The sequence below is a fragment of the Phocoena sinus genome, chromosome 7 (genome assembly GCF_008692025.1).
Source record: "Phocoena sinus isolate mPhoSin1 chromosome 7, mPhoSin1.pri, whole genome shotgun sequence".
NCBI lineage: Eukaryota > Metazoa > Chordata > Mammalia > Artiodactyla > Phocoenidae > Phocoena > Phocoena sinus.
This window is the reverse complement of record NC_045769.1, coordinates 58,683,304-58,695,946: the sequence shown is the minus strand read 5'-3', so window position 1 is coordinate 58,695,946 and position 12,643 is coordinate 58,683,304. Positions and strand designations below refer to the sequence as shown.

At 33.5% G+C, this 12,643-nt stretch overlaps 1 protein-coding gene across 12 annotated transcripts in view; it reads right to left on the bottom strand.

The window, feature by feature from the left end:
- Positions 1–258: 258 nt before the first annotated feature.
- Positions 259–12,643, bottom strand: part of ATF2 (activating transcription factor 2) — an 80,632-nt gene continuing 68,247 nt past the window's right edge. For 6 of the 12 annotated variants that reach the window (XM_032637388.1, XM_032637392.1, XM_032637386.1 and 3 more), the window contains 3 exons: positions 7,480–7,585; positions 4,738–4,773; positions 2,285–2,850 (listed from right to left, as the gene is read on the bottom strand). In XM_032637388.1, the coding sequence (XP_032493279.1) occupies positions 2,624–2,850; positions 4,738–4,773; positions 7,480–7,585 (369 nt within the window). In that variant the 3' untranslated portion in view covers positions 2,285–2,623. Of the gene's footprint in view, positions 2,851–4,737; positions 4,774–7,469; positions 7,586–12,643 lie in introns of those variants that run through there. The other 6 variants (XR_004350720.1, XM_032637391.1, XM_032637394.1 and 3 more) reach the window with 2 other exon arrangements.

Genomic DNA, 12,643 nt, shown 5'->3' with positions numbered 1-12,643 from the left:
TCAGGCAATATTCTGGGCTGGAGACATAGATTAAAGGTTCATTTTGTATGAACGAGGCTTAAAGTGAATTCAGAGAAGAGGAAAGAGGCCTGAACACCCTTGCAGCTGAAAGGTCTTCTTTGAGAAGGAATGAATTTTATCACAGAAATAAAAGGAATATCAGGTTCTTCTCAGGTAATAAACACCCTGAAGGAGAAAAACATCATTATCAGGTGATGTTACCTTATGAAGGATAGGTAAGAACAAGCAAATTATGAACATAATTTAAAGATAAAATTTATTCTCTGATGGTTTACTCATGCAAACTGCACATAAAAGAAAATAGTACAGTTTGTGTAACATTGCAAATATAAGGACTCAAAATGCTAGGTACAGAAGTAGTGTGACATCCTGAAAGTCAAAATGGAATTTGTGTTTATACAACTAATAATGACTTTTATTCGCTGAGTACAGACTGATTTACAATGAAAGTTTTGCTAACCTTGGTAATAAGCTCATTAACTGTTTACATCACTTCTTACATCTATGTAGTTTTATTTTACAGTTGCAAGAATTCCTGTTACCAAAGAACTTTTAACTTGCATAAATAATAAAATTTAAGAAAAATGCACTGAATGACCCAGGAGAGTGAAAAACAGAGGCTTTTCCTAATCCATCCAAACTACAATAAAAAACAGCCTTTGAGATATATTTTCATATTTTGTGCCTTTGAGATCAACTCCTTAGCATAACTATGGCAAAATCATGATTAGAAATTGATTACTGGAAAATTATAAAATCAGTTAAAAATAAAAAAATTTTAGAAGTAGAATTATCAACCCAAAATGGTATTTTTAATAAGCCAAACAATAAAATTCCTATTATCTTCATAATTAAAAGTCCTGAAATGTCATTTGTATAATCTGAACGTTTCCCAGTTTGGAACTTAGGCAGGTGGAATGTTTCCTTGAATTACCAAGGATATTCCATACCGGTTTTTAAAATGTCAGTCTCATTAGGAGATGGCACTGAGACTTTAGCAAACAGTGTAGTATGGATGCAGAACAAACTACACAACTTATTATAAATGCATTACAGATATTTACATAATGGATCCTGCTCGAATGCCAGAAGTTGCTACTGGGGAGGACTCATAACTATTTTACAAAGTTTTCTTACACACGTCTACTACATTTTTATTTTTTAACAATTTTGTCTATTTTAAAATATTGTACTGTATTTTGAACATAACTGCAGAATAAAAATAGATAATGGCACATTAGAAAACTCAGTATCCCACAGATGACTGGATAATGAGAAAAGTGTACCTACAATCATCTCATCAGAAACAAACTACATCATGGAATGTTAGTTATCCAAGCCTGCACAGTAATGACATCTTAAATTGCAATCATCTATTGGCCAGCATCACACTGAAGGCATCGTTAAACATTCAAGCAAAGATTGCTGGCATGAACTATTGAAAGACACACACACAAACACACACACACACCCACCCACCCCACACACACACTCTTTCTCTCATTCACTCGTTTCCCATATTATAATTACATTGTTCTAAAGATAGATACTGATTTTTTCCCCACGAGAAACGTTATCAAAATATGCTACTAAAGATGACAGTGCTTTCACAAGAATAAGTACAAGTTACTTGCAAGTACAAGACAATGGGGTAAACAGTCTTAAATTTTCTAAGTAGTAATTTTTAGGCTTTTTCTGGCAACCATACCTTACTTGATTATGCATAAACTTCTCAGTTTGAAACCTGAAATCTGCAAAACAAAACAAAACAAAACAAAACCAAAAACTAATTTCAAAAAATTATTAGATATCTGATAACCCTGTATTGTACATTATATAATTTCATATTTTGTTAGTCTCAAAACATAGGGTTTAAAATACTGAATTTAAGCCTTAAAAGTCATTTTTGAAATGATAAAGGATTCCAAAATTCATGCCTACTTAAAATCTTAAAAAAAAGGAAACGCACTGTTACTGATCTTCATTTAGTTTAAGTGTGCATAAAAGCACTGTATGTCTTTTACCATGTTTCACTCACTTAAAAAGTGTTCGATAATGTTCTTCCTTTTGCATAATGTGCAAAATAAAAGGCAAAAAGATTAAAAGCAAATTTCTATATTTTTCTTGCTAGTGCTTTATGACCTTGTTAACACTACAAAGTCAATAGGGACTATGCAGAACTTTGGTATAAATGATATAACAATACTACCATCACAGTTGAGGGTTAAGAGGTGGTCAAAAGAAATGGAAGTGGGTAGAGAGATTCAGTAACACCCCCATTTATTAAAACACCACAAAATTAAAAGTGAAATAAACCACAATGAATTAATTATAATACAATTTACACATTGAGCACAGAAAAATGAATAAATCTAACAATATTTATAAAAAAAGCAAAATCAGTCTTTTTCCAGAGACTAAAAACTGTTGCTGTTCAGTCTGATCGTCAACTGCTGCTACACCAACTTTAGAGCCAAATTTAATTTCAAGTAAAAAAAAAAATTTACAACCACAGACTTCGCATAAATGGAAATTGGTCTTTCCTTGATTTCCCTTTGAAGTCACTAATGAGTATCTAAAACTGCTGCACTGAGGTTTTTAATCAACTTCCTGAGGGCTGTGACTGGGAGGAAGGAGCCATGACAATCTCTGAAAGCGCAGGCTCTGAACTCTGGTCCGCCATCTGCGTGAGGACTGAAGTGGCTACAGCTTCTGCCTTGGAAGTTGAACTGACTCCATTGGATGTGCTGACAGAACTATGCTGTATAGCTTCAGTATGTGGACTACTCGGCACTGACAGGTCTTCTGAACTATCATCTTTATCAGCAGCTGAGTGGAAAAAGGAAACTACTCAGTTTCTTAAAATAGTTGTAAGAATTTATCAGGTTGAGTCAATGCACAGAATAAAAAGTTAGATGGCATTTTACAGAATCAGTTTAGAGAAGTTGGTATGACTGGAATTGAGTAACTGAAAGGTGGCTAGAAGTCATGAAGTAGGCAATTTTGTCTGTACAGGCTAAACAACGCACAAGCGTGCACATGGAAACACCTCAATGCCCAGTGCCACATAAAAGAGAGCTGAAGAATTATTTGCTAAATAGTGTTAAGGAAGAAAATTGGGTGGGAATTTGGGAGATAGGTCTCTTATAGATATAATCAAACACTTACCCCAGCAACACATTTAACAAAACCAGTCTGTTTGCCTACATGCCATTCTTATTAAAAGATTAAAAAATTTATAACCATATGCATAAACAAAATGAATTCTAACATACAAATTATATCTTCAAATAATTCCCTCTGTAGAAACTATTTTTATTCTGGCTGACTTTCCATCTAAGGCAGCAATGGATGATTATAACACCTGATTCTAGTGATGCATACACATGAGAATAAGCAATATTTAGACTCTAAATGCCACCAGCTGTTATAGTTGCACGAATTGAGATTCAAATAAAAATCCATATAAAACTCAAGATACTGTAATTGAAAAGATATTCAGGAAAGGGCATTCTAAATATTTATGAAAATATATCTACCATTGTTTAGGCTTTAACAACAAATCTTCAACTTTCTTATTTTAATGGAAGAGAATCCAATAATTTCATTTAGTGAAAAATCTGGTAAGTACAACACACACAAATAATTATAGTGTATGCAAGTTATGAGACACAATGATAGCATGAACACCTGTGAACCCAGCCCCCAATTTAAGAGAAAATTGCTAGTAACACTCGTGCTTCTTGGAGGCTCCTCTCTTCACCAAAGGCAATCACCATTCTGATACGTATTTCTTTTACCATTCCCTTGTTTTTTTCTTTGAAGTTTTACCAAATAGGTATATATCCCTAAACAGTACTGTTTAGCTTTGTTTCTTCTGAACGCTCTAAAATAATTTTTATTTAGTGTTTAGAAGTATAATAAGCTGGCTTCCTATCAAACCTGACAATACATACTGGCCTGCTTACTGATGGCCAGGTGCTCATTCTGAAAGTCAACTATTAAAAGACTGTGGACCCCATGAAGTAGGACTTACCCCATGATTTGTAATGTAGAAGATAGAGGGGGAGGAATCTGGCAAGTACAACTTTAGTTCAAATAAAATTCTTCATTTTGAGGGGTTTCTGAAATATAGTAGCTCTTACAGAATTTTAATGTGATAGAATCTCACCCTCTCTATAAATCTGCTTTAAATGCAAAACTACACCACTGGATAAAAAATCTGACCTCAAGATGCAGTTAAAAAAAAAAAAAAGCACAATCAGTAATCCTTTTTAAAATTATATAAAGCAGAAAGGATACTCTTCTGATCAAGCAATAATGAATGTTATAAAATATTTACAATTCAGTTATATAGCCAATACAATTGTTATACATTCACAGAAAACACTAGCAAATGACAATTTAACTAGAGAGAACAGTAAAAAGCCCTCTATTTCACCACTATTCACCATGACAACAAAATGTCTTTTCAATGTTACGTTCTAGGGATATAACAGCTTTCAGAAATAAAGAGGCTGATCTGTGATGAGTGGTATAAGGAAATGTAAATATATTGTGGAGGCGATGACTCAAAATGAAACAGTTAAGTTGTAAGGGACAAGTGCTTATCTACCTCCAGGCTTTCAGAATTTGGTAAAACAAATCTTTAGGCCGTACAAAGAAGCAGGTACTCACTTATAAATTATGTAATTATCAATTTTATGTATAAAATACCTTTATAATGTGATACAGCTGCACCTATGTCCAGTTCTAGATGGTAAAGGGAGAAAAATTACTAATATAATCACAAGCTCTAGAAAGATACAAGAGATCTTACTGCATTCACAGAGTCATTTTTGGCCCTACTTAAAAGAAACCAGCTGTTTGACAATTCACTCTCTCTGAAGTTCCACCAGTGTTTATACATATTCTCATTAATGAAAATATAAGCTCACAATTTTGGGCCCAATAAGCTTTTCTTCCCATTTAGGATTACAGCAACAACTATAGTACAATGTTAATTATGCCCAGAGATCTACAGAATATGAATTAATGGCAACAAGATTACTCTTACGTTTTACTCTTCAAGGAACCCAAACATTAAAAATGTTTTCATTCTCATTTTATATACTACTTGACCCTTAAGGTCAACAACTGTCACGGTTTTCCCATGACTGAGGGGTTTCCTAGGACGTGGGACTTCCCAATGTTAAAAAAGAGACCCTATGACTGTGTGACTTTATACTGTCACCTTTACCTGCAAGATTTTGTAAGATTCCTTAATTTCTACTAAACCTTAGTTTTCTATATACAATGTTTTGAGTTAACTAGTATTATAGCTCACCACTATTAGCAACTGCTATGTGCTACAATGTGATGAAGTGTTAGGTATTTGTGAATTTCTCCACATTTTCTCCAAGATTTAAACATTTACTTAAACAATCTTTGTATTTACCTTGACTATTAAACAACAGAGAAGTCAGATTTTTCCCAAAGACTTCAAATTTGAAAATAAAAAATTTGAAATTTCTACAAAGTCCAATTATCTCCCAAGAGCTGAACAGAACTAATTTTATGCAAGAACTATACTTACCTCAGTCAATATGATTATCTAGATAACCGGACAGGATAAAAGATAGGAACTGTTCCCAAACCCAAAAATGTCTTATTCATTTCTTACATTTTCACAACCTCGTATACCTTCACTAGAAACTTATTAATCTAGATTTTCAGTCAGTTTGAGGATATAGCATATAAAACCATACATATATACACTTAAAAATATCTTTATTGCTTAAAATAAAAAATTGGCTTGCATTTGCTGAGCATATACTGCCTGGATAACAGGGATAAAACTGTTGGGGTTATCCAATAAATTAACTAAGATTAAAAAATTGAAGATAATTTAAAACTGAATGCAATTTAAGAGTTAATTTTCCTTCTAATTTTATAGAATCACTTGTATATTTCTTTCTGAACCATCAAAATTCAAGAGAGCTCTCTTGTTAAGAAAATCATGTATACATAATGCTGAACTCAGTAACTTCTAAAGGAAATTATGTTGTTAAGTCCGATGGGAGCCATAATGGCCTCATCCCTGCAGCAATCACTATTAATACAAACCCCAAACATATTTCTATATGGTTTCAATTTACTCCACAATGTGTTTCACAATCCTGTCAAAATGACTAGATATCAAAGGATTGAGATTTATTTGCTCAAAACTGACAAAAATCAATGTTCTAAATATATATGGCAACAGAGAGTTGCTCGATCTACTGAATCTTTTAAATTAAAAAATATTGCCCCTTGGGCTTCCCTGGTGGCGCAGTGATTGAGAGTCTGCCTGCTAATGCAGGGGACATGGGTTCGTGCCCCGGTCCAGGAAGATCCCACATGCCGCGGAGCGGCTGGGCCCGTGAGCCATGGCTGCTGAGCCTGTGCGTCTGGAGAGACCACAGCAGTAAGAGGCCCGCGTACCGCAAAAAAAAAAAAAAAAAAAAAAAAAAAAAAAAAAAAAAAAAAAATATTGCCCATTCTGATGAAACTGCTTACAACGACTACAAGTAAAGATGGTGGCCATTAAGTTTTATCGTGAGCACCTGAGGAACTGTTTGCATCCACTACAAAATGTTTTTTTCTTTTGAATTACTGACACTGGCAAATTAAAACGAAGTGGATACATATGGTTGAAACAATTTTCACATTTACAAATATCCTGAAATATCACTAAATCATAAAAATGAAAGCTGTGGGTTATATATTATGAATGTTGCCTAATGCATTCCCAGCTCTGTTATTTGTTACAAATTTGTGTACGATGGACAGAATTGGCCATTTATTCAAGAGTAACAGCTGGTTCCAACATTGTGCATCTTATCAAAACAGGACATTACAAGAAGGAAAAGCACAATTAACTTCTAAAATGCTGAAAACAGAAGAATCTCATTTTGAAGGTAAATATTTAAAAGGAAACTTACAAGCAGATAATTTAAATACTGTTCTATTTTAGCATTTTTATGACTAACTAGAAGACTCAATCTAAAGATTCAGAACAATAAAATTGCACAATGCTGATATCTAAGAAAGAACAATAGGATCTGCTACAGATTAAGTGAAGACAAAAAAAAATTACTAAACGGAGGCTAGTAGTAGTGTTTCACTATGTCAGTCCAAGAAAAGTATTACTCTGAGAATATAAACAAAGTATCATCAGTACTTACACTATACTTTAAATTATTAACCAACCCATTTTATTTATAGTAATCTCTAGAAAAAAGCTAGAAGTAGGAAAATTTTAAAACTCTAGATTCTAAGAAGTATATCCCCCATTCCATAATAAACTTGCAGAACTTCTGATATTTAACATTAAATATCAGAACTGCAGTCTCCACTTTTTTAATGGTAGCTTGGTTCACTCTGGCAGTATTTCACTGATGTAGCCTAAGGCTATATAGGTAATGGAACATTACTCACTATGATAGCCAGATTTCTTCTGCATGGCGGTTACAGGGCAATCTTTATGAGCCAGAAGAAGCTGTTTCAGCTGTGCCACTTCATTTCTCAGCAGGGTGACTTCACTCTGGGGAAGAAACAACTTATGTACCTTACCAGCATCAGACTAACAATTTTTACTGTTTAACACAAGTGAAGATTAAGATATGAAAATCGGACATCTTTAAAAGAACACCAAGAAAAAAAAAAAACACCAAGGAATAAACAAAATATGCTGTTTAAATGTTTAATCATTATACATTAGCTTTTATATTTTAGCATTTATATAGACCCTGAAACTTACATAAAAATTTAACACCACAACTGGATAGCATATTTCAAAGTTACTTTTTACATTATCATTTGCCTTGTGACTGCTTATATACTACAGGTTACCTATCAAAGGTATTTTTTACACGTTACACGCTCTTTTTTTTTTGCAGTACGTGGGCCTCTCACTGTTGCGGCCTCTCCTGTTGCAGAGCACAGGCTCCGGACATGCAGGCTCAGTGGCCATGGCTCACGGGCCCAGCCACTCTGCAGCATGTGGGATCTTCCTGGACCGGGGCATGAACCGGTGTCCCCTGCATCGGCAGGCAGACTGTCAACCACTGCGCCATCAGGGAAGCCCACATGCTCTTTTTGATTATTTGAACAATTAGAAGTATCAGGGGAGTCAGGATACAATTTCACTGACTCTATTCACTTGGAAGTAAAAATTTTGTCCTGGAAACTAAATTAAGCAGTTTTCTAGAAACTAGGAAAAGCTCCATAGGGGAAAACACAAACAACCAAAGAATCATGGATACCTAAAATGCATCGCAAGGCATTGTGTTGGACACGGAACCAGTGAAAGCAGATGTAATGTTGAAATGGCTTAACTGCCTTTGACCTAGGCCATTTGTACACATCTGAGTTTAAATCTGATAAATCAACGGTGATCTATCCTACTCCTTATCACAGAATGAGCAGTTCAGTCTTTGTTTTGGATGCATTAATCTGATAGATTCTATGTAAAAGTTCCAAATTGAGAGAGTCCAATTAATTCCTTTGGGTCACCCCCAAATATTAACACATAAATTAGTGATAATTACCAATACTCAAGAGTTAGAAATAATATGAATTTAATAAATTGGTAACATTAAAAGATCTTAACTTACAAACACCTCTACTTATTTGGACTTATATTAACCATTCACATTTTATCCATGAACCCAAAACTAAATGAAATACAGCAAAAAAGGTGTACATAACAGCTCAAGCACTTCTTTTTCCATCCCTCAGTCTCTTAACCAGAAAGCTGAAGGTAAAATACTTTAGTAATTAGACTCATTACGCCTCCTTAAGTGATCAATGACAGAAACATACAAATCAAAAGAATAAAAGTTAAGCAATCCAAAGGCAAGTCTGTTGGGTCAAATAGTTCCTCACACCCCAATAACAATAAACTGTAACACTGTATTAAAGCACAGAACAAATGCTTGTTCTTGACGCTTACAAGAACTCTGAACCATTCATAAAAAGGTTAAATTATGTTTAGAATATTGTATTTGAGACAAAAATGGGTGTATAGTGATTAAAGTACAAAAAGAAAAGGTTAAAAGTTTGCTTTAAAAAACAAGCTGTTATTTAGAAAACTAATTTCTATGGAATACTGAAGTCGTCATTAGTGTCAATACTGCTAATTATAGCTCTTAATTAATGACACTATTTATGGGAACCCGTATTATGAATAATCCAACGTATATTATCCAAAAAAAAGTTTCTCTCTCTGCTGTGTCAGCTTGATTTTGAGACTCACATCTACAAGTTTCGCTCATTAATTTTTATAATATGAAATAGGGCTGGATATGTATTTTTAGTCAAGAATACACAATCTTTTATAATCTGGTACCTGTGATCACCCTTCTCACTAGTTTGAACCTATTAAATAATATTTAATCATTTTGACCTACAAAAATAGAAATTTCATATGGCTAACTAAATATATACTGTTGCTTCCATCTAGAAAACCTTTTTGCCTTGTTAATTATTTCACGCATCTTTAAGCGTCAACTCAGTACAAATATGCATAGGAAAAGTTAGGTATCAATTTCTGTGCTCCCACAGCCGTATATACATGTATGTATCGTATGTGTGTTTGTATGTGTGTATTTACATAGTACTTATCACACTGGATTGTAATTTTTAGTTTACTTATTTGCCACCTCTGCCAGATTGAGGTTTCTCAAGGGCAGGGATTATCTTGCTTTTTGTATCCCCAGAGCATAGCCCACAGCCTGGCACAGACTGAGTACACGGAATTACCATGGTCTTCTCTAAAATCTATTTTCAGGGGGTAAAAAACACCAAAGAAGGTGAAATGAAATAGCTTAAATGATATAAAACTGGTCAGGGATCCTAATTTCATTATTTATTGCCAACAACCTCACCAACATAGTCACACTGTTAATTTTCTCAGTCAGAAAATGAAAATTGGCGTGTTTAATAGCATCACCTCAATTACAGAATTTTAAAAATCACAAATGCTTTCTCAACTACTCTATATGGACATTCATTATAAACCATATTATGAAACAAAATGCTGTATTAGATAAAATTCCTGAGCAGTTACAAGTTGATAATCTAACTGATACAAAATAGTTGATTTAAATAATTCTGGGGATTAACCAAGAAAACAATATTCCTGTGCACTCAAAATTAAATATATACATTCAAAATCTCTCTTTAAATGACAGGTTTGAAACTGATGGATGGAATATCAGTTTCTATATTCAAACTTAACAGTTGGTGGTGTTTTGGTTGTTCATCTAATTAGACTACCTGGTCCATTGACAAGTGAAGGAACTAAAGATGCCACTAGCTAACAATGGGTAATGAACATTAAGGACTTCAGAGGTAAGGTATTTGATTCCTGTTACAACAACTTACTTATATTTGTGTTAACTGAATTTAATTGGAGTCACACTTCACAGAGCAAACAACTCGGGGAAAGAAAAAAACTGGAAGAGAGGAGGAAATTGAAAATAAAACCATTTGAACATTATAATTTATATATACTTAAGTGATAACAGTACACAAATATGCTAGTCTTCATCCAAAATTCAAATAACCCAATTTTCCCCCTACACCTTTTAAATGACAGAAATTGTAAGAAAAAAACCCCCAACAAACTCAAGCTTTGCTCAATACAAATTTAGTCTAATTTTTTACATCATCCTGATCTAAAATGTTTTACAATGGTAAGAGATTTTCCTAATGGTAATCCTGAAGCTCAAGTGATTTTTGATTGAAAGGTTAAATTAAATCAATAGTTTGTATTATTATTGTATCCTAATATTCAATTTCTTTAAAAACTGGTATCAAGCACTAGACTGAAAGCAGCAAATGGGACATGGTTGCTAGCAAAGAATTGGGACTGTGAGAAATACTGCAAAGCACACAGGTAGAGTGCTGATTAGGAATAAGAGAAGGCCAAACCTTGAAGGAAGTGGATTTAGTTGAGCTGTAGAGCCCTAAGTATGAGCATAAGCTTGTGGTCAAGATCAGGTCAAGCAGAGGTTGAAAACAAGAGGCTCATTATGGTATATAACCTTTACATTAGGCAGAACTGTAGGAGTTGGCCAAAGCCCAGCCAGCATTTTTAAAATCGTTTGATAAAATGTAGCAAAATTCAACAAATTAATCCAAACATTCAAGAATTATAGTCTCATACCCATATGTATAAAGGAAAGGACTTAAACATAAAGATAGACAATATTTAGATAAGGTAGTTACATAAATCATGACTTTAACTGTGAAATGTTTTGACAAAGAAAGATCGGAAGACAGGTAGAATCAGAGACAAAAGCCTCCATACATATAATGAGAAGAGTCCTGAAGATCCTATGGAGAGACCTCACAATAAAAAAAAAAAAAGAAAGCCGTAACAGACCATATCTATCTATCTATCTATCTATCTATCTATATTTGTATTTATATAAATATATAAAACCGGTTTGCTTAAGCCAAAGTGAATCTGGAGGGGATACATGTTAAGCCATAAACAGATTTAATATTAAATGAAAAAAGAAATATTTATACCTCTACTATCTGAGGATTATTTTAGATTGGATTATAATTGGATTTAGCCTCCAAAGCCTTTCTGGTTAGTTTGTTATTTAGTATATTTGCAGAATATGTTAACTGTCTTCCCGGATCATTCTGAAGATGAAGTGAAATAAGAGACACGGAAACATTTGGAAAACATTAAAGTCCCATTCAAATGTGAGCAATTACTGATACTTTTGTCAAAGAAAAGTATATTTGGTAAGATAAAGTAGATGCTGAAGAAAATTATTATTATGGTCTTAAAAGAAAATGTAATTATTTTGGCACTGTCTATACCATTGCTCTACTCTATTTGTATCTAGTCAAAGGTTAATTACATACTGATGAACAAATAATATATTTTTTTAACAGTCTGTCTGAAGCAGATCAGCCTGATGAAATAATGACAGGATAGCTAATTGATTAATCAATCAAAATTTTTCACTGATATTTGGCCACAGATTGATGACCAGGTACTCCATAAATTCATGATCTTTGACTTTCTAGTTCAGCTACTACCCCCCAAATTAAAGAAATAATATTGGATAGTTTCTTCTTTGGGGAATTTCTCATTGCTAAAGATAAGCCAGTCTTCACAAAAATCAATGATTAAGTATCTTAACTTCCCACCACAAGTTTTAAGGGTTGTCATGGATGCAAAACCTTATACTTGAAAACAAAATAGTTCTTTAATTTTTATTTTCAACAATAGAAAAAAAGATGACAGGGTTCATAATATTTTGCAAATATTCTGCAAAATTAATGGGAATGACTCTTTTCCTATTCTCATACTTTAATTATTTGTTTCACATCTGTCTTCTGGGCCAGACCACAAATTCTGCCAAGTGTTAAGGACAATGTCTTTTTTCACTGTTCTATCCCGTGTCTAATAACGTGCCCTGCACACAATAGCTGCTTAATGACAGAATGAATAATAAATAATTAGCATTTGCACAGTGTAGTTACAACATACTTTTCTATTACCTCTCATTTGATCTTCAATATAGTACTTATTCTATGAGTCTGACAGATGGGGAAGTAAAGGCTTGGGAAGATT